Here is a 27414-nt window from a genome sequence, read left to right as displayed (position 1 = left end):
TCTCAGTATATACACACCTTTTTGGTGAAAGGCCACAGAGGCTGCAACACCATTTAGCAAGAGTCCCCAGTAACCAAACACCATGAAGACCAAGGAGATCTCCAAACAAGTCCGGGTACGTGCCTACGATCAGGAATAGTAGAGTTTTGGATGCTGCATATTTTCGCTGCGTTCTACATTGCAAACACAGTGGATGGGATTTATGGAAATCCGAAGCCCACTGTGCTTCTATTTAGCACTGCGTAAACTCACTGCGGCGGGTTTACTAGCCACCGCATGTTCATTTTCTGTGCTGCGTAGTTTCTCCAATAGTCAGTCATTTTATGCGGTAAATCCGCATAGTGCGCGAAAATACACTGCGTCCAAAACGCTGCTATTCCTGATCGTGGGCACGTACTTTTAAGGACAAAGCTGTTGAGAAGTAAAAGTCTGGGTTGGCCTAAAAAAAAAAATCATTCAATTAGGGCTCCCCACCAAAACTCAGCCCAATCAAGGTGGGCATTAATCAGACAGGCAGCACAGAGACCAAAGGTAACACTGAAGGAGTTGAAAAGTTCCCAAGCGGAGACTGGAGTATCTGTTAATAGGACCACCATAAGCCGTACACTCCATAAAGGTGACCTTTTATGGAAGAGTGGCCAGAAAAAGGCCTTTACTTGTTTTGAGTTTTACAAAAGACGTGGGAGACTCCCCAAATGTATGCAGGAAGGTGCTGTGGTCAGATGAGACCAACATTGAACTTTTTGGCCACCAAGGTAAATGCTATGTCGGCTGCCATACCAACACAGCTCATCACCTCAAGAACACCATTCCCACTGTGAAACATGTTGGTGGCAGCATCATGCTGTGGGGATGTTTTTCGGCAGCAGGGACAGGGAAAATGGTCTGAGTCAAGTGGAAGATGAATGGTGCAAAATACAAGGATATTCTTGATCAAAACCTGTTTGTCATTGACTTGAGACTGGGGCGGAGGTTCACCTTCTAACAAGACAATGACCTAAAGCATACTGCTAAAGCAGTGAGTGAGTTAAGTGTAAATGTGTAAATGCATTGGAGTGGCCTAGTCAAAGCCCAGACCTTAATCCAATTGAAAATCTGTGGTCAGACTTGAAGATTGCTGTTCACCAGAAGAAAATCCTATGTGGCTAGATGTGGAAGGCTCATAGAGACTTGTCCAAAGTGACTTGCAGCTGTAATTGCCACAAATAGAGGCTCTACAAAGTACTGACTTAAGATGGAGGGGGGTAAATAGGTATGCACACTGAAGTTTTCAGTTATTTTGTCCTATTTGTTGCTTGTTTCACAATAAAAAGAAAAATGTTCACAGTTGTAGTCATGTTCTTCACATGAACTGATGCAAACTCTCAAAAAAAAAAAAAACTGGAATAGAAAAACACAAAAAATGTCAAGGGGTGAATACTTTTGCAAGCCATTGTGTATAATCAATGTATATATTAGGATATGTGTGCACGATCAGTAGTTGCTTGCAGAAATTTCTGCAGCATTTCTACAAGGTTCTTCACCTCTTGGCAGCAAAAACACTGCGGAAATTCCACAACATTTTTTGTGCTTTTTTTAATGCATTTTTGCCTGCGCGTTTGCCATGCTTTTTTCCAATGCATTGTATAGAAAAAATGTAGGCAAAAACGCACAAAGAATGGACATGCTGCTTATTTAAACGCACATGAAATTCTGTCAGGAAAATTCCTGATCATGTGCATGGATCTTGCAAATTCTAATAGAAAATGCTGGGATAAGGTTTGCAATGCATTTTTCAGCGCGGATTTACCGCATCAAAAATGCATAAACTCACCGTGTGCACATAGCCTTACACACACACATGTATGTTACTGGATGCTAGAATTGCATTGACCATACACATGGAATAATGCAAAGCAAAATAAAATGTAAAATGTTCTTGGGAATGCTATTTTGAATTCAGACGTGTTAGTTTCTCCAGGTCTTCATAGAAGAAATGCTTCTGATTTTAATAATTGGACCCAGTATATACACTGCATTAACAATGAAATCTTTAATATAGTAATGGCAGTTGGATGTCAAATTAAATTAGTTTATACTATGGAGCTAGAGGATACAACAGACCCGACCAATTGAGTTATTTGCGTGAGCTACCTGAGTGTGCCACAAATTGGATTGCTCACCTCGCAATCGAGTAGATACAAACACCAGTTGGCGTTCAATGGTTTAAATATATGGAAATCACAGAAGAATTACTGCTACATAAAAGTGAGTAAAATCGAAAATCACATCTTTATGATAATCTTAACTTAGGGGTTGTCCAGGACTTCTTATTGATGGACTACCCTTAGGATAGGTAATCAATATCAGATGAGTGGTGCTGCAACACAGCACCCCCGCCTATCAGCTGATGTCATCAGTTACTGAGCCGAAAAGCTCAGTGCCATCAACTGCACAGTGGCTGCAGCCAGGTACAAAGCCATCCCTATTCGTTTGAATATGGGTCAATGTGCAGTTCCCAGTGTAATGTTGATGGAGCTGTGGTGTGCAGTTCCGCAACTGGTTTGAGGCAGCCGTACTTAAACAGCTGTTTGGCAGAGTCAAATGTTGCACCCCCAATCTGATATTGATGACCTATTCTAGGGATAGTATTAGACCACCCCTTTTAACTACTTGTGGCACAATATACAATTCAAATGTCTATGAAATATTGTGGAACCGCAAGGTTCGTGGCAGCTAATTCCAACTATTGGTGGACTAGTGTATAATCTGGGTGTCCATACTATTGCATTCAATTGTATTCTGAGACGTGTTGCAGATCAGCATTGCGAGGGCCCCACTATGACTGCTTAAAAACACAGGTCTGCAAAAAATAAGATTTCAAGAGCTGTTTTGGTTATTCCACGTAATCTTTGTTTTTTTAGTGCCATGAATCCGAAAATAACCTCCGTTTTGTGATAGGACATCACTTTTCCTAACAATTTTAGGTAACTATGTTAAACTAGATGGTGGCCCGATTCTAACGCATCGGGTATTCTAGAATATGTATGCGGCCGACCGGGCTTGACTAATCAGCGAAGCAGTGTTTAAATGGGTTGTGCACTACTTTAAATTAACCCCCCGATGTATCCCCCCGGGGCCCCTAATGAATTTTGTAATTACGTCATGTTGTCAATACTGCTTGTGACAACATCGCTGACCACGCACAGCCAGCACGTAATTCCCCCGGCTGCAGCCGGCTCTTGCTTCCACTTACATCACGACTATTTGCGGCTGCAGCCGGGGGTCTCCTGTTCCGCGTACCACGGTGAATGAAACGTGACAGAAGTACGTCACACTGTGACTGACAGAACGTGTTCACTGAAAGTGACAGAAGTACATCACACTCTGACTGACCGTGTTTAGTAAACGTGACTGAACTATGTCGCACTGTGACTGACAGAACGTATTCATTAAACGTGACAGAAGTACATCACACACTGTGACTGATAAAACATGTTCAGTACGTCATGGGCAGTTAGTGAGTCACATGACCACATGGGCGGAGTCAGCCCTACTATCTCCCGACTTGTTCTGAAATCCCGCGTCGCTGATTGGCCGTGGCCGGACCAATCAGCGACGTGGGATTTCCTGGACGGACAGACAGATGGGATAAGCCAATTATATAGTAGATAAGGCAATAATCCTGTAGAATGTAAGCTCACAAGGGCAGGGTCCTCTTCCCTCTGTACCAGTCTATCATTGTTAGTTTGTTTACTGTAAGTGATATCTGTATTTGGTATATAACCCCTTCTTATGTACAGCACCATGGAATCAATGGCGTTATATAAATAATAAATGAAAATGGACTTATAAAATTTATTTTTTACTACAAATTTTTCATGAAAATCATTTTTGAACTTAAATGAGCTCACTAACACTCAATAAAATCGATTCCCCCCCCCCCCCTTTCCTGTGAGGCTCCTCTTGGTACATTTACACTTGTGAGTAGCATCTGGAATGTCTCTCTGAAGCATCCAACTGTAGTCTGCCATCATTGTAATGCTCCATTTTCCCTGGTATCTTCTTTCCATCTCTTTAATGTCCTAGTCGAATCATTCACCTTGCTCTTCACTCACAGCTCCCAAATTTTCAGGAAAGTAGTCAAGGTGGGAATGGAGGAAATGCACTTTCAAACTCATCAGGTAACCTAAAGCTTGAAATGTTTTCAGCATTCGTCCGACGATCTTTTTGTAGTCAGGAACTTTTTTTATTGCTTAAAAATTTCTCTACGACCTCTTTAAATGCAATCCACCTTTCTTTTTGAGGATCCTTCATGGTACTGACAAACTCTTTATCAGCTATAAGCCTTCTAATGTCTGGTCCGACGAACACACCTTTTTTCAATTTTGCCTCCGGGAGGCTTGGAAACTTGGTGACCAAGTATTTGAAGCATTCCCCATCTCTTGGAAGTGATTTTACGAATTGCTTCATCAAGCCCAATTTTATGTGGAGATGTGGTAGAAGTTTCTTGGAGGACATTTTTTTTCACAGACTGTGAGCACCCTCGGCTGCCAACTCTTCTTGGTCCAGTGATTTTATCGGTCTCTACTGTCCCACAGACACAGAAAACAAGGGTATTTGGTATATGCAGCTTCTTGCCCGAGCAGCATGCACAAGACCTTCAAGTGCCCATACGCTTGCTAACATCGGTCTTCATATTTAAGATTGCAAAGAACCTATTTCAAGTTCTCGTATGTTTCCTTCAAGTGTACAGAATGACCTACAGGGATGGAAGCGTAAAAATTGCTGTTGTGGAGTAGAACTGCTTTGAGACTTCTTTTTGAAGAATCTATAAAAAGATGCCTTTGCGCTGAATCATATTGGATTTTGAATTGACTCCTCAAACTTTCGACATTGATGCAATAAACCAACTGGTCTTCCTGGACAAAGTAAGGAACAAACTCCTTTTCATGATGTCTGAACCATGAAAAAGACACTCCTGGTAACAATAAATTCCTGCTTTTGAGCCTTGATCCTAGTATCTCAGCGGCATCTTTGGGAAGATTCAAGTCTTACTAAATCCTTCATCTCCTCCTGGGAATTTTGGTCTTGTATCATCTTCAAAGTCAGAACTTGATTCGTTATCTGATTCCACCTTCTTTGGAGCTAGGTATCTCTTCCAAGGTAGCGGGGGCTTGGGTATTGGTATATCTATACCATGGGGGTTGGGACAAATTGCTCAGTGAAGATTGGTGTATGAAATGGAACGCTTCCATTTGGAATTATACCCTTTCACATTGCATAAACAAAAGTAACAGTCTTCATGATGCTTCTTTTGCTCTTGCCATACCATAGGAATCCCATAACTGAAAGCTATTTTCTTACCCTTGAACCAATTTCGGAGGTCTTCAACACACCATTTGCACACTTTATGAGGCGCCCAAAATTTATGTTGATCTCCAAGTCTTAGTCCGAAGTATGCGACGTATACTTTTTTCACGAAGTCTGTAATATTCAGCTGTTGATTCAACACTGTATATTCACCACAAATTAAACAAACGGTCAGGTGAATTAATACACTTGCACAAAGCCGTAATGCTAATTTGGGGAAACATGGTTGATAAATGAAATTCCAATGCAAGTTTCTTGAAACCATGAGGACCTTTCATTATGTCACTAACCACCTGACAATCACGCAGTTCCTATTGATGTTAATGAGGAAAGAAAACAAGTTGCCTGTCAATGATTCACACCAGAGTTTGCAGAAGAACCTATAGGTTTGTGGTCTAGTCCTGACCTGACGTTCTGACTTTTAGGATTTTTTTCAATTTTTTTTCCATTATCAAAACACCAAAATACATGGAAATTATATGAAAATAATCAAACAGCTTTTTAGTCGCAGACCTGTGTAATTATCATTCTCCTTGGACTAGTATTCTAGGTAATATTCAAAACAATATTCTAAGCAACATTTTAATTTATATTTTGTTTTACAATATTACTTGTATTGTTAATGCAATTCTCGCATATATTCTTACCCGTTTATGAACATTTTGCGTACCAATAAGTAATCTATATTAGGATGTAATTCTACCATTGGCAATACTATCTATGTTTAGTTATATGTATGTAAAGTCTATATTCCTGTTAGTCCTTTGGTATTTTATAGTAATGTTTTTTTTGTTTTTGTTTTTTAATTCATAACACAATATCCTTCTTCTTTAACTCTTTGAGAACCGGCATTTTGTTTTTTTTATTATTCAGATTATGTAAGCATGGTGCCAGTGCTCTGTGTTGAGACTATTAATTGTAGTCTTTGTATATTGTTAAAAAAAAAAATTTATATACCAAAAAGGTTAGAACAACCTTTATAAGTTTAATTGCTTGAGAATTGAGTATACTGTAAATGGACAGTTGCATTGAATAACACCAAATGAAATGTTTACGATTACATACCTCAAATATTCTGTACATTTTTAAATATGTAAAGAAATGTTATAAATCCCTTTTTTAAGGCTTGAGCTACACAGCTACTTGCACTGTACCAGTACTTCATAGCACCATGGAAGTGAGTGACCATGTTGCAACCCACAGGTTGCCACCCCTGATATAGGCAAGAAAAAAAATAGTTTTTTACAACTTGCTTTGTCGTAGTTGCGAAACTTGCGACAACTTGTATGTTGCCGTGTAACCATACTCTCTTCCATGGTGCTATGTAGCAGCAGTATAGTGCAAAAACACAGTGAATCCTAATCCACCACATTATACAGAAATCCACTTATCTGGTGTTCGGAGAAGTGTACCGGTATATGATAATCCAACACTTGTTCTTTATCACAAATTAATTTTATTATTGTACTTTTTTCTGGCTCTAATGCTAAGTGCCCATTCCGATATTGATGTGCACATGTCAAATGTCATGAATACTGCTGACATATTGTAAGGGCAAAAAACATATTCTATTGATGCTGCACACCCACCAATGGAAATTTTTGCAATGCTGCCGTGATTTTCCTTTTGAGATAGATATATGCTCTCTTGACTTTTTTTGTTTTGTTTTAGGTTTATCTTTTTAATGCTGCTTGTTCGAAAAAGCATATATGGTTCTGTATCTATGTAATTGTATATAATGTGTATTTATTATGAAATTGATACCGTATATTCAACCAAGGAAATTGTAGCCTTAAGATTGTGGCTTTGGGTCTGAAATAGATAATAACTTTTGCTGAGATATGAAATCATTTCTGTGAACTGGTTAAATGAACATGGTCTTTTCCTGTCACCTTTTGTTCTAGGCTTATGGGATGTCTGCACTGCCTTTAAACTTGATTAAAGGTACAAGAAATGTACATTATGAACGTTTGGAAAACACAGACGATATTGAAGAAGTGAATCAGGAAATTGAAAGGCTTAGATCAAAGGTAAGAGGCTCACATATTCTTATTTTACCTTCAACATTTGATAATGTTTTACTCCTGTTGATGTTCTCCAGTAGTGAGTTTTATGTAGAACTCATCCTACATCTGAAACTTCATAACTGTTTTTCTAATCAGAGACCCTAGTAATTTATTACAGCAATATCATAAAAAAATAAACCCATAAGTTATGTGCCCCTAGCATGTCTTCAGTTGAATAGGATCTGAGCTGTATCTCTCGGTAATGGCTAATATACAATAAATGGAGTGCTGTAATGTACCATACACAGTTTACATCCAGCTGCTACCAGAGCTAATAACAGCTGGTCAGACCCAGGTGTCAGACCCCCACCAGTTTGATACTGATGATATGTGCTATGGATAAGTCCACAATATGAAAACGATGACTGAATTAGAATTGGGGTGGTCGATTAATTTGGCATCAGAGGTAGTCATGATTCTGATTTTTTTTTTATAAAATTAATTGTCGACCTCCGCCTTCTCGCCACCTAGCAGCATTGTTTCTTTTCATTGGTGGAGTGCGCAGAGTAGGTGGAAGAGAAGAGCTTCTGAGGTCCTTGATTGGGCATCGCAGCTCAAACTTAAAAAGGATCTGTGTAGGGAAAGCAGGGAGGAGAAGCGGTGTGTGCATTGGGAAACTAAGGGACATAGGAGATAACTAGCAGTAAGTGAGGTGTGCTGGAGTAGTGTTATCCTGTCTAGATTGTACAGATACAAGCTGCTGCTAGAGGTAATCTGTCACCAGGAACAACCCTCCCAAGCCGTCTATATGGGCATGTACAGTACAGACCAAAAGTTTGGACACACCTTCTCATTTAAAGATTTTTCTGTATTTTCATGACTTTGAAAATTGTACATTCTCACAGAAGGCATCAAAACTATGAATTAACACATGTGGAATTATATACTTAACAAAAAAAGTGTGAAACAACTGAAAATATGTCTTATATTCTAGGTCCTTCAAAGTAGCCACCTTTTGCTTTGATGACTGTTTTGCACACTCTTGGCATTCTCTTGATGAGCTTCAAGAGGTAGTCACCGGAAATTGTTTTCACTTCACTGGTGTGCCCTGTCAGGTTTAATAAGTGGGATTTCTTGCCTTATAAATGGGTTTGGGACCATCAGTTGTGTTGTGCAGAAGTCAGGTGGATAGACAGCTGATAGTCCTACTTAATAGACTGTTAGCTGCTTTTTTCTTGCCATAATACAAATTCTAAGTAAAGAAAAATGAGTGGCCATCATTACTTTAAGAAATGAAGGTCAGTCAGTCTGAAAAATTGGGCAAACTTTGAAAGTGTCCCCAAGGTGCAGTTGCAAAAACCATGAAATGCTACAAAGAAACTGGCTCACATGAGGACCGCCCCAGGAAAGGAAGACCAAGAATCACCTCTGCTTCTGAGGATAAGTTTATCAGAGTCACCAGCCTCAGAAATCGCAGGTTAGCAGCTGCTCAGAATAGTGACCAGGTCAATGCCACACAGAGTTCTAGCAGCAGACACATCTCTGCAACAACTGTTAAGAGGAGACTTTGTGCAGCAGGCCTTCATGATAAAATAGCTGCTAGGAAACCACTGCTAAGGACAGACCACAAGCAGAAGAGACTTGTTTGGGCTAAAGAACACAAGGAATGGACATTAGACCAGTGGAAATCTGTGCTTTGGTCTGATGAGTCCAAATTTGAGATCTTTGGTTCCAACCACCGTGTCTTTGTACGACGCAGAAAAGGTGAACGGATGGACTCTACATGCCTGGTTCCCACCGTGAAGCATGGAGGAGGAGGTGTGATGGTGTGGGGGTGCTTTGCTGGTGACACTGTTGGGGATTTATTCAAAATTGAAGGCATACTGAACCTGCATGGCTACCACAGCATCTTGCAGCGGCATGCTATTCCATCCGGTTTGCGTTTAGTTGGACCATCATTTATTTGTCAACAGGACAATGACCCCAAACACACCTCCAGGCTGTGTAAGGGCTATTTGACCAAGAAGGAGAGTAATGGGGTGCTATGCCAGATGACCTGGCCTTCACAGTCACCAGACCTGAACCCAATCGAGATGGTTTGGGGTGAGCTGGACCGCAGAGTGAAGGCAAAGGGGCCAACAAGTGCTAAGCATCTCTGGGAACTCCTTCAAGATTGTTGGAAGACCATTTCCAGTGACTACCTCTTGAAGCTCATCAAGAGAATGCCAAGAGTGTGCAAAGCAGTCATCAAAGCAAAAGGTGGCTACTTTGAAGAACCAAAATATAAGACATATTTTCAGTTGTTTCACACTTTTTTGTTAAGTATATAATTCCACATGTGTTAATTCATAGTGTTGATGCCTTCAGTGTGAATGTACAATTTTCATAGTCATGAAAATACAGAAAAATCTTTAAATGAGGTGTGTCCAAACTTTTGGTCTGTACTGTAGGTCATAAAATTGAATAAAATGATACCTTGATATCTGCTCTAGGATGTCTTATTCCAAAGAAATACATGTTTTTTTGTATGTAAATGAGCTGGTAAGATCTCTTAGCCAGAAGTAGATCTCCCTAAAAATCTGCCTCCAGAGGTTATTTTAAATGAAAGGAGGCAATACCAGTGTGAGACATGTAATAACTTACAGTCTGCTCTCCTGATCTACATGTCTCACACTGGTAATGTTCTCTTTTATTTAAAGTAAGCCCTGGAAGAAGATTCTCATGCAGATCAATGCTCCGCCTATAGATCTTAACAGCTCATTTACATTTAAGAAAATTATAGATTTTTCAATAATAAGACATTCAATTGCAAATATCAAGGTATCATTTTATTCATCTTCCTATGACCGGCTTGAGGAGGGTTGATCATAATGACAGATTCCATTTGAACTTCAGGGAGAACAATAAATAAGTAATTGACTAGTTTCTGCAACTTCTGTGATCTCAGGCTGATGGGTTAAACAGCAGTACCCCTACTTGCCTTCCTGGATAGAATGTTTCCTAGGCACCCCTGCCGACTCCTTTTCTCAGTTCTAGTGTGCCATGAATATGTCCTATTCTTCTTTCTATGCCCCCTCTCCGACTTGAATAGTAAAAAGTTAATGTGCTCCTCCTCACCTTTTGTGTGTAAGAGGTTTCGCCCTTTCTTCCTCTGCTGTTCCTGGTGTTTCTCCTGTGCAGCAGGGGAGGTAAAGATTAACACTTTACATGTGCCCCCCTGCTGTATCTGATCCCCTTTGGCTTCTCACCTCTGCTCCATGCATCTCATAAACTGCAATAAAGATTATTCCTCATAGCTTGCCTGTCACCTCCATTCTTCCTCAGTCTGTCCAGTTGTATCAATCCTCAGAAAAGAAAAAAAAAGAGGAAAAAATGGTGATATGATTAACAATCCACCACTTTTTGACATAAAGTATAGTAAATTTGTAGTAAATTTATTGGGCTGCAGTTTGCCACACCCTCTCCCATAAGATCCATCCACAAAAAAATTTAATTAAAATCGAAAATCATCCTTAAAGTGTAACTCTCTTATTTTAACTTTCATTTCATAAATTAAATAGTACACCTGAAAATAAGCAACTCTGTAATATATCCTATTAGAGACTTTTGCTGCTTTTTCCTCCTGAATTGTTATTTCTCTCCCAATTCATGGGTAAAATTTGTATTCATTCTGTGAAGTCAGATTTTCCCATTTCTGCGATAGGAGATGACAATTGGTGCTTTTAAAATTCTATAGAAAAGGGAAATTTAGGAGGAAGGCAGAGGCTGACACAGACATACTGCTGCAAGATCTCCTGAAACAACATTTTTCCAAAGAACTTTTTGATCACCATTTGTCATCTCCTTTCTCAGGATTGAGAAAGTCTGTCTCCACCGAAGGCAGGTTTTACCCAGGAATTGAATATGCATATTGTCTCTTCAGAGAGGAAGAGGACTAGCGCCACCTATTGGGGTAGGATTTCTACTTCCAATAGGTGGCACTAGAGTTCAAGTCCTCTTCCTCTCTGAAGAGACCATTTACATATTTAATTTCCCAGAGAAGCCTGCAAAGGCATTTAAGTCTTCTCATACTGGCGTTCCAGATCTGGCATGTCACTCTCCACAAGGAGAAAACTTACCCATGACTTAAGAATTTAGTGAATGAATGATCTGTCCAGGAGGAAAAAAAAAGCAGATTTCGCGAATAGGATATATTACAAAGTTTATTAATTTCATGTGTACTATTGATTTATATAAAAAGATCAAAACAATGATTGCTCTTTAAGTTTGAAAAAAATCAAGATTTTATTAATTATTTTATTATTTGCTTATTTATTTTTTGCAATATCGCCCAGCTAGACTGAATTAAATGTTACCTCTTGCTATACATTTTGCAAGCATCTGACCTTCTTATGAATAAAGTGAACTGGTGTTATTAGATGTATTATTTGTTTATATTTTATTTAAATGTTAGTGCAGAGATGGAAGACCGCTGTCAAGTAACGACAGAAAAAAACTGTATAAACTTGAAGAAAAATTTCGAACATTGCAACGGAAAGAAAGACATCTTGAATCTCGTGAAATGAGTGGTTGGACAAAATGCTGCATCATTATGCGACCATTTAAGGTAAAATATTTAAGAAATAAATTAGTCATCTCAGTGTTGGTCTAAGGCAGGGATGTCAAACTTAAACACACAAAGGACCAAAATCAAAAACTTAGACAAAGTCACGGGCCAACCAGTATACAGTATAATGGACCCCACATTGTCCTCCATACCGAATAATGGGCCCCACATAGTCCTCCATACAGAATAATGGGCCCCACAAAGTCCTCCTACAGAATAATGGGCCACACACAGTCCTCCACACAGAATAATGGGCCCCACATAGTCCTCCATACAGAATAATGGGCCCCACATAGTCCTCCATACAGAATAATGGGCCCCACATAGTCCTCCATACAGAATAATGGGCCCCACATAGTCCTCCATACAGAATAATGGGCCCCACACAGTCCTCCATACAGAATAATGGGCACCACATAAAGGTGGCGGTTCTGGTGTCACTGGCCAAATATGATCACCCTGTGGGTGATCTCAGTATTAAGTGTTCTCAACAAGACATGCATACAAAATTTTAAAATGTATCATTTGCCAGGCAGACATGGACAGGGACTTGGGCTTTTTTTTTTTTTTTGCACTTTTAACTTTTTTATTCAATAAACTTATGATCCCACAATCTTCATTCCAGGTCTGTACAGAAACGTACTTTAAATATCATTATCCTTCCTACACCCCAACATATAAAGGAGTTTTTACATTTTAGTTTGTGTCAAACATATATTTAATGACACTGATTATGGTAGCTTAAAATTCACAGCTAGTCACCCATGCACAAAGTAGGTGATACGTGTTTGATCTCTAGTGGTCCTACCACTGAGACCACCACCTGCCACGAGGACGTGCATATACAGTTGAAACCAGAAGTTTACTTACTCTATATAAAAAGACACATATGCATGTTTTTCTCAATATCTGACATGAAATCCGAATAAATCTTTTCCATTTTAGGTCAATTAAGATTACCATAATTTTTAATATTTTGCCAAATGCCAGAATAATGAGAGAGAGAGAATGTTTTAAGGCATTTTATTACTTACTGCAAAGTCAAAAGTTTAGATTAGTATTTTAAATTTAGTACTTTAGATTAGTAAGATTACTATGCCTTTAAACAATTCTGGACTACCCATATGATGATGTCATGTGTTTGGAAGTTTGAGTTAATTAGAGACACACCTGTGCATGTATTTTAATGCACAACTGAAACACACTGCTTCTTTGTGTCGCATCATTGGAAAGTCTAAAGAAATCAGCCAAGATATCAGGAAGAGAATTGTGGACTTGCACAAGTCTGGCTCATCCTTGGGTACAATTTCAAGACACCTGAAGGTGCCTTGTTCATCTGTACAAACAATTATACGCAAGTACAAACAAGATGGGAATGTCCAGCCATCATACCGCTCAGGAAGGAGACTGGTTTTGTGTCCCAGAGATGAACGTGCTTTGGTCTGACGTGCAGATCAACCCAAGGACAAAAGCAAAACACCTTGTGAAGATGATGGCGGAAGTCAATATCCACAGTGAAACGAGTACTGTATCAACATGGCCTGAAAGCCACTCTGCCAGGAAGAAGCCATTACTCCAAAAGAAGCATAAAAAAGCCAGATTAATGTTTGCAAATGCACACAGGAACTAAGACATTAATTTTTGGAGACGTCCTGTGGTCTGATGAAACTAAAATTGAACTTTTTGGGCATAATGACTATTGTTACGTTTGGAGGAAAAAGGGAGAAGCTTGGAAGTCTAAGAACACCATCCTGACTGAAAGACGGGGGTGGCTGCATCATGTTGTGGGGTTGTTTTGCTGCAGGAGGGACTGATGCACTTCACAAAATAGATTGCATCATGAGAAAAGAAGATTATATGGCAATACTGAAGCAACAGCTCAAGACAACAGCCAGTAAGTTAAAGCTTGGGCGGAAATGGGTCTTCCAAATGGACAATGACCTGAACCACTCTGCCAAAATGGTAACAAAGTGGCTTAAGGATAACACAGTCAATGTTTTGTAGTGGCCATCACAAAGCCCTGATCTGAATCCTATTGAAAAATTATGGGCAAAGCTGAAAAGGCAGGTGCGAGCAAGGCGACCTACAAACCTGGATCAGTTACACCAGTTTTTTCCGGTGGAATGGGCTCAAATTCCGACCAACTATTGTGAGAAGCATGTGGAAGGATATCCCAAACGTTTGACCCAAGTCATTCAGTTTAAGGGCAATGGTACCAAATATTAAGGAAATGTATGTAAACTTTTGACTTTGCAGTAAGTAATAAAAATGCCTTAAAACATTCTCTCTCTCTTCATTATTCTGGCATTTGGCAAATATTAAACATTATGGTAATCCTAATTGACCTTAAACGGGAAAGGTTAATCCTGATTTCATGTCAGATATTGAGAAAAACATGCATTTGTGTCTTTTTACATAGTGTATGTAAACTTCTGGTTTCAACTTTATGCAGTTTTTTCCATTCAAAGAGTATTGGTCTAGCAAACAAGTTATTACATGTGGGAATTCTGTAATATGTAAGCAGGTTGATCTAAATCTTGTAATTCTGAGTTGTTTTTTCTTTTTTTATAGATTATTTGGGGCATAGTCCTTATTCTTGTGGCCCTTTTGATCATTGTATCACTTTTCCTTTCTAAGTAAGTACTATATTTTGTATTACGAAGTTAATAGTTTATTTTAATAATCATTTTCAAGTATTATTTTTATTGTTTTAACATAACATAAATGTAGGGCCGGTGAATGTTTTGCCTGCTTTCTGCTTTAACAGCAGATTAGTACCAAGTTCTATGATCATCATGATCTGGTGCGAATCGATTCACAGAATCCAGTCCTTCTGATTGGTAGCCCTCCGAACTGCCTCCTACGTCTTGGTATCCATGGCTCTTCTTTTGATTGATTATCCGGTCTGGCGCAGCGTCATCGTTGTGGCGTGACTCACATGTGATGTTGTGCCACTCTAGTTAATCAAAGGAGAAGTCGCGGATGCCGGGAGGTAGGGGGCCATTGTCAGAGCTCTCGTCTACCGGCCACAGATTGCTGGACCGAGTCCTGCAAAACGATTCGCACCAACATTGTTATACATATAATATGTATAATAATAAAAATAATAATAATGTGATCTTTTATTGTACTTTAAATGAAATAACCAGCAATACATTGTTGATCTCGGGAAGCTATGTGCAATCTGTTTTATGAGGGAAATTACTACTGCTCTAAAGGTGACTAGTTGTCCAGCTTCGTAATAATTCCTTATTAATCCATGCAAATGTCTGTATAATGATGTACTGTTAGTGCTTCAGGATTAGCCATATTATCACTTTATAGGGTATCTTGTAATGTTTTGTTTGGGTTAAGTGACCTTTGCATTGGTGTTTGACCACTTTTTTTTGCTGTAAAATAAATGATCAAGTTTATAAATTGTCCTCTGTACATAGCGGTCTTATTTATTTTATAAAGCCATAATTGATCAGAACAGGCAATTTGTTGCTGTTAATGGCCCTTGCTCTCTGTGGTGAAGCGACTTGAGCCTCTATTTAGTAAATCTAGCCAGGGCGTTCTGTTCCCCTTTTTGTTTCCAATCCTAAACTCTCTGTAATCATGCTTCCTCATTTGTATAAATGGAACCGTGATTGAGATGCAAAATTGCATAGTTAGGAAAAAATAGGACTTGTGATTTGCCTGCTGGATTATGCTTTTTTTCTCTTTCAGCTTTATTGTAGTGCTCTGCTTTTAATGGACTGCATGAAACCACTCTGTTAAGTTCAAAGTTTGGTTGGTGACATTTATTACCATTCAAATTTTGTGCTTTTTTTTTTTATTTTGCAGGTAGAGGGGTCCTTAGGCTTTGTCCAATTTTTGGGGCTAATTTTTTTAAGCTTAAATGCATTTATGTGCAACCAAAAAAATCATGTTTGCAATTTGGTTTCATTAAAAATGTAGCAGTGTTCGTATCCGTGTTTTCCTGCACGTTCTAGATTGATGTGCTCTGTAGTCCTAAACAAGCTGAGAGGAGACAAAAAGACAGATATGTGTCACAAACTCCATCACACAGTGTGATTGGGGGCAGACTAACAGATTCTCAGGTTAACTCATTCTGCTGTCAGCAATAGACAGTCAGTGCAACACAAAGGCTTTAGGCTGTATGTCCACTATGCGTTTTTTAAGCGTTTCCACAGCGACAATTCCGCCACAGAAACGCTTAAAAAACGCTTGGTAGAAGGTCTGCAGTGTTCCCCAATGATAATCCGCATGTGCTGTGCACATGCTGCGGAAATTTCCGCTGCGGATTATCATTGCGGAAAAATCCGCAGCACTACCAATTATTTTGCGTAATCGCGGCGTTTTCGCCTCCATTGACTTGCATTGAATCGCTTAATATCCATATGACTACATGTGCACATCCGGATATTAAGCGATTCAATGTGCGGATGGTACCCGGGTCTGGAGAAGAGGAGACTCTCATCCATACCCGGGTACCATAGTACCGGTAAAAAAAAAAAAAAAAAAAAAAAAAGAATTAAAATAAAAAATATACATTATACTCGCCTTCCGATGTCGCCCGGTCTCCATAGTGATGCATCCTGGCTCCCCGGCAGCTCGCGATGGTCTAAAAGGACCTGCCATGACGTAATTTAGTCATGTGATGTCAGCGGTCGCGTGACCTGTCACATGACTAAATGACGTCATGGAAGGTCCTTTTAGACCACAGTGAGCCGCCCAACACACCGGATGCACCAGAGGAGACCAGGGGCCATCGGAAGATGAGTATAATATTTATTTTTTACCATTCTTTTACTATAACTTGGTCACACTATATAAATCCATGCCATTTGCATGGATTTATATAGTGTGACCAAGTTGTCAAGCACTTTCCAAGTGATGCTAAAATCGCTTGGAAAGCGCTTGACAACCTGCACGCGAAATCGCATGATCAAAACGCTTCACTTACGCTTGTCCCTGGCAGGAAAAACGCATGTACAATCCACATGTACAATCCGCATGCGTTTTTTCTGCCAGGGAGATGGAGAAACGCTCAGGAAAAATCCGGAGCATTTCTGCATCGTGGGCACTTAGCCTTAGAAAGCAAATAGTGCAACATTTTTAAGGAATCTCAATTGCAAAAATCATTCTTAACCTTAATTACATGCACTTAAGTAAAAAAAAAGATCCCCAGAGGTGGCGACCCATTGCAGTTTGCACACTGAAGTTACTGCAATAATTTATGTGTCACTTATTTACAGCCTTTTTTAAACTTGCAGCGGATTTAAACCATCGGGAGGCAGCTTGTGGATGTTTTTTTGTACACAATAGGTGTGATCTTTACTTGTTTTAGACGTGTGTGTGTGTGTGTGTGTGTGTGTGTGTGTATATGTATGTATGTGTGTGTATATGTGTTTTTATGTATATATGTGTGTATGTATGTGTGTGTATATATCTGCCTTTAAAACATTCTCTCTCTCTCATTATTTTTGCATTTGGCAAATATTAAAAATGATGCTAATCCTAATTGAGAAACATTGAGAAAAACATGCTTATGTGTCTTTTTATTTAGTGTTTGTAAACTTCTGGTTTCAACTGTACGTACATAGAGAGAGATAGAGATAGATAGATATATATCTATATCTATCTCTCTCTCTCATACACTATATAAAAAGACACATATGCATGTTTTTCTTAATATCTGACATGAAATCAGAATAAACCTTTCCCGTTTTAGGTCAATTAGGATTAGCATCATTTTTAATATAACATTGTTAATGTGTTAAATGACTATTCTAGCTGCAAGCATTTTGTTTTTATTGCAATATCTACATAGGTTTATCCACATTCTTTCTACTATGGAATGTAGTTTTATAAAGCCAAAAGTTGTGAAAGGTCCTCTTTAACTTGAAATGCTAATAGAACAAATGTTAACCATCTTTGAAAGAAGAAATGCCTACAGAAGTACAAGACATGTAACTAAAAAAACTACTGCTTTTGAGGCAACTGTCTGACAAATGGCAAATGTGATGCTAGTTTCTACTCCCTGACAAGCCGGGAGGCTGGGTAGTCCAAAGGTCTAAGGTCAAAAGCCTGTAGGGTAAGTCGTAGACAGAGGGGTGAGATAAAGGTGTAGTCAGGGCACAGTCCGGGGTCAGAATTCCAAGAAGGCAATGGATTACGACAAAAGGGCTAGGCAAACGCAAGGTCAAGGAAATCCAAGGTCTAGCAACAAAGATCAGAATACAAGACTAGAAGCATAGAGCACACACATCTTGAGCAAAGCTACTATTTGCAGCAATCTGATTGAACGGCTGAGCTGTTACCATACCGACAGCTCAGCACACTGCTGTCCTAGATTGTATAGCAGAACTGTCATTCATGGTGTCCAGACACATTGATAGGGGTAATCGTGACAGTACCCTGTCTCCTAGGCGGGCCACCTTACCCCCAGGTTTCCCAGGAAACCTACGATGGAAGGCCCTGACTAGATGACCAGCCTCCATGGAACGAGCTGGAACCCAGAATCTCTCCATGGGTCTGTATCCCCTCCAATGAACAAGATACTGGAGAGAATTTTGTACCCTCTGAGAATCCACAATCTTCTGCACCTCGTACTCCAAACCTCAACAGAAACCGGAGGAGGCGGAGACTAAGCAGACAACACTGACGGGAGAAACTCCTTTAACAGGGATTTGTTAAATATATTTGTGATGTGAAGCGTCAGAGGAAGTCTTAATCTAAAGGCCACCGGATTTTCTACCTCCAGAATCTCGTATTGGCCAATAAATTTAGGACCCTACTTTGCTGACGGTACTTTCAGCTTAATGTTTTGAATGATGACCAAACTTTATCACCTACCTTGAAGATGGGATCTGGCGAACGTTTCCTATCTGGTTTTTGTTGTTTGGCAAAGCTGAATCATCCCAATATTCTTTTGAACCTCCCTCAAGACACCCCCAAGTTTCTGTATGGTAGCCTCTACTCCAAGACACCCAAAACTCATCCTAGAAAATTCAGCCAAAATGGGGATGAAAGCCATGATTGGAAAAAAAAAGGCGAGATTCCAGTGGACTGGCTGACCCGACTGTTAAAGGCGAACTCAGCAAGAGGTGAAAATGAGAACGAGGTCTCCTGCTGAGCCACCACGAAACACCTTAAAATTTGTTCCAACGATTAATTTGTTCTGTCTGATCGTTTGGTTTCAGGGTGGTAAGCAGATGAAAATGATAAGTCTTTGATTTACTGCAAAATGCTCTACAGAATTTGCATACAAATTGCACCCCCCTATCAGATACAATGTTCAGTCGTATTCCATACAATCTTGCCCTTTTTTGCTGTTTTTTCTTGCATTTTTGGGGGAATTTTAATTCTTCTTAGTGTGGCCTTGCTGTTAGTGTTACGATTGATAAATAACCTAAGCTTTTCAGCATTTGGTAACCCTGATAATAGATAACCGATTCAGTAAACAGCCTAACTTTGTTCTAACACCCAAACAACCATTTTCCCTCCAGACCAAGGCAAATCTGTGTTGAAAAGCCCGGGATCCTCTGCAGTTTTTTGGTACTCTTTTGTGCCTGTTTCACTGCTGGGACTTGATCATCTTTTGGCACTGCCTCTTCAGTTTTAGATGCTGCTTTCAATACTTCCAATTTCGGTGGTGCATCAGTCACATTCTGTTGAGCACTCTCTTAACGGACATACTACTACAGCCACTCCAGACTGTCACTCTACTCTGTATTAGAAAGCTTCTCCATTGCTCTTGCTGCTTTAAGATCCTTTTCTTCACGACATACAGCTGACCGGACAATTGATGGTCTCATTAAATAGTACTGGCAGAAAGCTTAGGTACTATCTTAATATAATCATATCTATGTTGCACAAATCTGCCTTGGAACGAGACAGCTAAAAAAGTTCTGAAAAAAGCAAGTGCCACTGCACATCTCCAAGATATGGTGTCCCATGTGTCCATACGTTTATCACGCTAACGCCACATTCACATGGTCCGTATTTGGTCAGTATTTTACTTCAGTATTTGTAAGCTAAAATCAGAAGTGGGTGAGAAATACAGAAGTGGTTCTATTATACTTCCCCTCTGATTGTTCCACTCATGATCTTGGCTTACAAATAATGATCTAAAATACTGACCAGTCAGAGGAAAAGTAAGATAGAAACACATGCACCACTTGTGCATTTTTCACCCACTCTTAGTTTTGGCTTACAAATACTGATGTAAAATACTGACCAAATACTAAATGTGTGAACAAGTCCTAAAGGTGAAATTTTACACTCTTCAGAAATGTTCTTCTGGATGAATGGGAAAAAAATCCTACAGACTCACTTCAGAATATTGTAGAAAGCCTTCATAGGAAAAGAAAAGCTTTTTGATATACAAATGATGAATAAAAACGAAATTTTCCAAATATCAATATTTATTCAGTATCAAGAATGAGTGCCACATGCTGAAATACATTTACTTACATGCCTTGGCATGCTATGATTGAGGTTAATGGATGTGTGTGGAATGTTCTGCCACGATGAATGCACTTGGGAATGCAAATCATCAAGATTCGCTTCTGGCAGCCACCCTTGGAGTTGTCAACCAATGATGTCCCGTAGACCGTGTAACCCATTGTAGCATGTATAGGCCGTGTAGGCTGCTTATACTAGCACAAGCAACATGCAGCCTGGCATTGTGTAGAAAAACAGCTCATTGGACACTTTGGAGAAATGGATGTTCCACTAATTCAATTACTATTGCAATGTAAAGCTATTTAGTGTACCTGGAAAGAACACAAGAAGGGTCCAGCTACCACACATTATCCCACCCTACACCATAATTCCGGGAATATGAGTAGTGCAACATTCACTCATGAAGGTTTCTTCTTGACGTTGCCCATGTTATCATGTTAAATTTGAAGAATGGTGCATAGTGATTCATTCTGTACTGCTCCTGAAATAGGTGTCGCATACCAAACTGAGGCGTCAAACATCTTGTAAACAAACCATCAGAAGGCGTTTTGATGACGTTGAGCTACCAGCCAGAAGTTCAGCTACGGGTCTTCCATTGGCCTCATTCCATCGCTCTGAAAGACTTTCCTTTAGCAGAGCAAGCCTGCAGTGGATATCTATCCTCTTCAGTGATGAGTCAAGCTTTTTTTTATGCAGAAAGTCTCAGATTGATCTGGAGATCACATGGGCAACTGTAGGAGGAAGCCTTTAGGAGGGAACGTGAAAGTGTCTTAGGAGCAGGTTTTTAACATGACAATGCTAAGCCACATGTTGCGCACACTGTTGTGATCAGATTGCTTGAAACGTGCTATCATGGCTTGAAGCCTCTCTGGATTTGTCTATCGTATATACTACCATTAAAAAAATTATACTAAATATAATATACAGTACAAAGCAGTCATCAATGCAAAAGGTGGCTACTTTGAAGAACTTAGAATATAAGACATATTTTCAGTTGTTTCACACTTTTTTGTTAAGTATATAATTCCACATGTGTTAATTCATAGTTTTGATGCCTTCAGTGTCAATGTACAATTTTCATAGTCATGAAATTACAGAAAAAGCTTTAAATGAGGTGTGTCCAGACTTTTGGTCTGTACTGTATATATTGTTTTTTTTTATAATTGTTTTTCCTTGTTAGATCACATTAACATATGTGATAATTGAGAGATTTCTACCTTTTTATGACAAAATATTTCACAACCCAGACCAAGAAAAAATTAATTTTACACGGTGCTTTTAACTTCAAGCCCGATAAGTTTTAAATATGTTCTGAGTAATGATGTTGGAAGTTTGAACTTTCTGCTCGTATTCTTAATCGCTAAACATCCACTGAAGAGAAGCAGAATGTTACCGCAAGCCACACTTGAGGGGGCCTGAGGCATTCTAAATACCTCTGGGAGTGAAAGGGTTAGTATGGCCTATCCATCATAATGAGTATAAATTGTACGTGGAAAAGCTCTTTATAGTCTCATTTGGCAGACAGGAAATATCATCCAGACTTAATGTGCCATCATTATGCGTCTTTAACCTGAACATGTCCTGCAGTTTCCAAAAAGTTGCTAAAGTGTATTGAAATTTTGAAAATAAATCTTTTACACTCGCATCGAATCTTCATATACAAACAGCATTTTGGGTACATTATAGAACATTTATGAGAACTGATGCGTGAAAAATTGATAAAACTCTAGCAGCCAAGTGGCTTTTATTTTATTTTATTTTTACACTGAACTAAAAAAATAATAAATTTTTAAAATAAAAATCCTGGAGCTGCATTTGTATTATTTAGAATACTGAAACCATTTACTCCTAATTGGTCTACATAGGACCACTGTCTTTTCAGCAAACATGGCATAAATTAAGAGTACAAGCTAATATCGGAACATTTGTAACATCTTTATTAGAGAAATATGCTTCTTTCTCCAATTATGAGCCACTTAAACCTCCACCCCCACATCCTCAACTCACCATTCACTTTGGAAAACTGGTCAAATTAGTATTTGTCAAAACTAGATAGGCTAGTTCAGTAAGATGTCAAGTTACAGCTCCTATGAAGAGAAGGGGGTAGGGAGACGCCAAGTGAGACACAGGCCGAGATTCGTGGATCAGGCTGCAGCTTTTGAATGTGTTTTTGCTTCTCCCAGTGATTGATTCACAGGTACACTGCTCAGTACTTCTATATAATGTCTCTATCTGAAAGTGCAGGTACACTTTAATAAACAAATTTCCACTTTAATGCTAAATTTGGTATATGCATATTGTCCAGTAAAATATCATTTTGAGTGTATATTATTTACAGCAGTTAATATGACTCTCATTTAATCCTGGAGAGCAGGAAAATCAAAACTCAACATGAGGGAGACCGACTTCAAATACCTAATGTAATATGGCAACTTACAACTTTTGCTGATTTTGTTCGTTTTTATGTAATAAATACTACAGAAATGATATATAAACTTTGAATTACATTCAAATTCCTAATGGGTATGGGCAAAGCACCAAAGTTTTGCAACAATTGCTTTTCATAAGACCTAGAATTTTAGTACATAATATCTACTGTTGTATTTTTTTTAATGGGTTTCCAATACAGTTTTAACTTTAATCATTCCTTTTTTTCTTTGTGTAGTCTTGACAAAGCTCTCCATTCTGCCGGCATTGATACTGGATTTGTTCTCTTTGGAACAAACATAACAAACCCACTGAATATTATTCTTCCAATTCTTCAAAGGGTTAGTAGCATGTCCTTCAAGTTTATCATTGTCATTTTGTTTCCCAAAAAAGAAATAAACCATGAAATTGTATTGCAGCTTAAAGAGGTAACCATCGCTTTAATTTTCATTCTGTAAGTCAATAGTACACATGAAAATAAGAAATTTTGTAATATATCTTATCTTATAAAAATCTGCTCCTTTCTCCTCCTGAACTGATCATTCATTTTCAAAATTCTCTGTTCTTGGGTAGATCCATATCCCATTCCCTCCACCCCGTCCTCGCTGTCCTGTGTGCCACTGTAAGACAACAGTTCATTAAATGATCAATATTTCAGCATTGATGGCAATTTATTTTCTTAACCTAAAGCTCAGGGGAGGCCGAATCTTACTATTCAGGTGGATGTGCAGTAAATTCTGATCTTTCAGCAATCAGTTCACAGTGTTGGACCACGTTCACACGATCAGTATTTGGTCAGTATTTTACATCAGTATTTATGTAAACCAAAACCAGAACATGTGTATCTGGCCTTACACAATGGGCCTAAAAACACAGTATCAGAAGGTAGACGATCGCTTTGAGTTGGTCTATTTTTACTACACAAGAAAATGAGCCGGAGTGTGAAAATTATTTATATTGGACTGAAATTGCGCAGAGGTTTTTCTAACGTTCTATTTTTTTATTAGACTTAATTATATCGTGTATTTCAAGATACTTGGTGCATATAAGTTTTGGTTTAGTTTTCTTTTTTTTTCTTTTTAGGTTTTCCCTCTTGACTATATCCTGATTACAGTTATCATAATGTATTTTTTCTTTACTTCAATGGCCGGCATCAGAAATATGGGTATATGGTTCTTCTGGATAAGGGTAAGGAATTTATGTAACAGATTGGGGTGAAAGTTTAAATTGTTCACATGTCACAGCATACATGTATTTTAATTTGGGGCGTAAGATCCTATATTTGAGTAGTGGCAGGGCACATCGCTGGTGTCCACATAATCAATGGAGTGCAACTGTAGGTATATACAGTAGATCAGACGTCACAATGCTCGTATGACCAATCAACAGCAGTAGTATGATTGATAGTTAGTGTAGTTGAGGTCAACAAGATCTTAGATCTCTACCTTTTAACCCTTGAAACAAATGACCATGGGGTCATCTGATCTGGGATGTCGCCTCCAAGGAAATGATTTAATTACATGAACAAGCAGTTCTGGGTTTGTAACCAGGTTGTAGAAGACCAAGTGTCTACTACTCCAGCACCGCCAGGTATGATCAGATGTGAATTTCCACTGGAGCTTTGTGCACAAAATGGCAGGATGTTTTTAAAACCTGCCCCGAATTACGACGTTTATGTACATTATAGTGAAATGCTATTAAGCACAGAAGCTGTATCCATGCCTTTCACACCAGGAACCAGCTTTTACATAATGCTGGGATATCACTGCAACAGCAAGAATCGTGGCTTTGTGTGATCCAGTCTTTCAACTCCTTAAATGCCATGGTCACTATTGACCACAGGTTCTACGTAGTATGAGAGGGGGAAAAAAATCACTCAATCTGTCCTCTTTTTGATCACCCCTATTATGATCACTGGTGCTGATGCACTGCCATAATAGCGAGTGGCCAAACACTTGGCTTCTGGCTCTGCCAAGGACAGAAGCCCGTTAGTTCTTGCCAGATGTTGGCCATCAGTATAATACAGAAGGGCAGGTAGAACACACTGCAATACTTGTATAGTGCATTATAATATATCTGCCATCAAGTTATTTTTTGTATTACTATTATTAGTATTCATATTAGTATTGTATTTATTTTTTATGGGGTTTTTTTAAGCATGGAAAATGTAAAACAAAATTATAGTCCTATTTTAAATAAGATATGCTTTACTTTGGAGAACAAAACATCTCCCTCTAAAACCCACACATTTTGTGTTGCTTCATTTGTTACGACACGTGGGTATAAAACTATTTCATTCTTTATCCTGCATGGTCAGTGCTGGTAAAGTTTTTTTTTTTTTTTTGTTCTGTCATGCAAAAATTAATAATGGGGTTCGCTCCCACTGGTGTAGATTCTCTCAACTACACAGTAGATTACTGTATTACAGTAATCGTGTTGAATCACAAAAGTAAGTTAAATTATCAATCCTCCCGCGTGGTGAGTGACTTTAAAAATGAAAACCATTCTAGATTTTTTTTGTTTCTGTTCATCCTCACTACAAAAAAATTAACTTAAATATCAAATTCATATGTACCCAAAATGGTACTAGTGAAATATATTGATTGTTCCACTAAAAAAAACAAGCTTAATCTAAAAAAATAAAATAAGTTATGGGTTTCAGAATGTTATACAGCCGGCACCTGCCTCTAACTGGATCTCTTGTTGCTGCTGTTTAGCCACTTACGAGTTGCAAACAGGGTAAAAATATGTCTCTTCCGGCACCCACCTCCACTACTTTTTGGTTGTCTTGTCCCTCTATACTTAAGATTGTTATTGCAGTATATAACAAACTAATAAAATCACTTCCGGCACAAGTCTCTTAAGGGTGCTAAAACAAAAAATAAGTTAAAGATTCAAAAAGTGTTTTTAGAAAATAAAAATGTTTTAATTTACAAAAACAAAAATAGATAGAAAACCACGTGACAATGTATTGCCACGTCTGTTAATGTCCAATCTGTCAAAATATAACACTATTTAACTCATTTGATAAATGCTCTAGCAAAAAAAAAAAACCTGCCAAAGTTCTGAATTATTTAAACGTAACACTTTTCTTATCTGATGGAAGGCGCAGCATCTTGTCTTGTGACATAATTACACGAAGCGTAGCTCTTCAGCAGTGAAAGTGTGACTGCTTTAGGCTTAATTGCTTTGGAAATGTCCTACACACAACATCATGGTAGCAGCCAAATGGCTAAAAAAAGAAAAAATCTGTGGTGTTTATTTTCAACTGTAAGGAAAATTGCAATAAATTATTTGGTTCTATAAAGTGATAAGGGAAGATCTGTGCAGAAATATAGTACTGTGCAAAATTTTACACAGGTGTGTAAAAATCGATAGAAATAGACTTTTAATGTTTTTTTTTTTTGTTTTTTTTTAAATAAAATGCAAAGTGAATGAGCAAAGGATCAATGTAAATCAAATCATTATTTAGTGTGACCTTCCTTTACCTTCAAAGCAGCATCAATTCTTCTAGTTACTGTCTCCTGCATTCACTCATTATTGTGCCGCTCTCCTGCCCTTTGGGGATCAAACTCCTTCTGTTACAGCCAAATATTTCACATTTTGACGCCTCAGTCCATCGCTCCTGCACCCCAATTCCTGTTTTTGTGCACAGTTGAGCTGCTTGGTCTTGTTTCTGTGTCAAAGTTATGGCTTTTTGGCTTTAATCCCTCAATGAAGACCACTTCTCGATTGACTTCTTTGAACATTAGATGGATGTAGCTACCCATTCTGATCTGATGTCTCTGCTGGACATCTTCCGATTTTGAAGGGATGTAAGCTTGGTGTGTCTTTCATCTGCTGCAATAAGTTTCCTAAATCTACAGTCTTCTATGTTCTATGTTGTCTGTTTCTTGGTTCTTCTCATTTGTTTCAGTTAATGAATGTGTTTCAACGTACATATGATAATGATGATCATTTTCCCATGGCCCGGTATAATTGGTCACTTATAGGTCAGGTACAGACGCCCGTATTTTCAGTGCGATCTGACAAATCATCGGATCGCGCACGGACCAATGTTAGTCTATGGGATAATGTATAAAAATGAGAGCCACACGGCACCAGACTACCAGATGCTATTAAATCATGTTCCTCCTTTATCAGGGTATAGTAAGTGCATGAGAATTCAGGTGGTGGTCTGCTGAGGTCAAATAGTTGCACATATGAGAAGAAAATCGTCACTCACCACATTCTTGCTTAAAAGTCCTTGACTCAGAGGAGTGGGACATTCATGTGGTATGCAGGAGTAATGTGCGGACCCTGCATCATGGACCTGTAGAAGCATTGTGGAAATGCAAAATGTTTGTAGTCCATTCTTTCTCCCACACATTAACCCTGCATAATGCATGAATGTCCCATTCCTCGGACTAAAACACTTTTAAGCAAGAATGTGGCGAGTGCCTCTTTTCTTCTTCTCATATGTTAGTCTATGGGGCCGTGACCATGTCATATTTCTTTCTCGGCCATATAGCGATTTTTCCGGTGCATTCCGAGTTTGATCCGATATTCAAAACCTACTTGGCCATTTAAATC

General features: G+C 38.7%; 1 protein-coding gene across 1 annotated transcript in view; it reads left to right on the top strand.

The window, feature by feature from the left end:
- The window catches only part of LMBRD1 (LMBR1 domain containing 1), a 227987-nt gene that overhangs the window by 124380 nt on the left and 76193 nt on the right, over positions 1–27414 (top strand). The window contains exons 8-12 of the mRNA XM_073675501.1: positions 7257–7382; positions 11812–11964; positions 14536–14600; positions 23081–23183; positions 23926–24030. Coding sequence (XP_073531602.1) covers positions 7257–7382; positions 11812–11964; positions 14536–14600; positions 23081–23183; positions 23926–24030 — 552 coding nt within the window. The remainder of the gene's footprint in view (positions 1–7256; positions 7383–11811; positions 11965–14535; positions 14601–23080; positions 23184–23925; positions 24031–27414) is intronic.

The sequence above is a fragment of the Phyllobates terribilis genome, unplaced genomic scaffold (genome assembly GCF_046119375.1).
Source record: "Phyllobates terribilis strain yellow unplaced genomic scaffold, ASM4611937v1 Scaffold_3__8_contigs__length_932513732, whole genome shotgun sequence".
NCBI lineage: Eukaryota > Metazoa > Chordata > Amphibia > Anura > Dendrobatidae > Phyllobates > Phyllobates terribilis.
The sequence above is the reverse complement of the archived record's forward strand: the minus strand, read 5'-3'. Positions and strand labels throughout refer to the sequence as shown.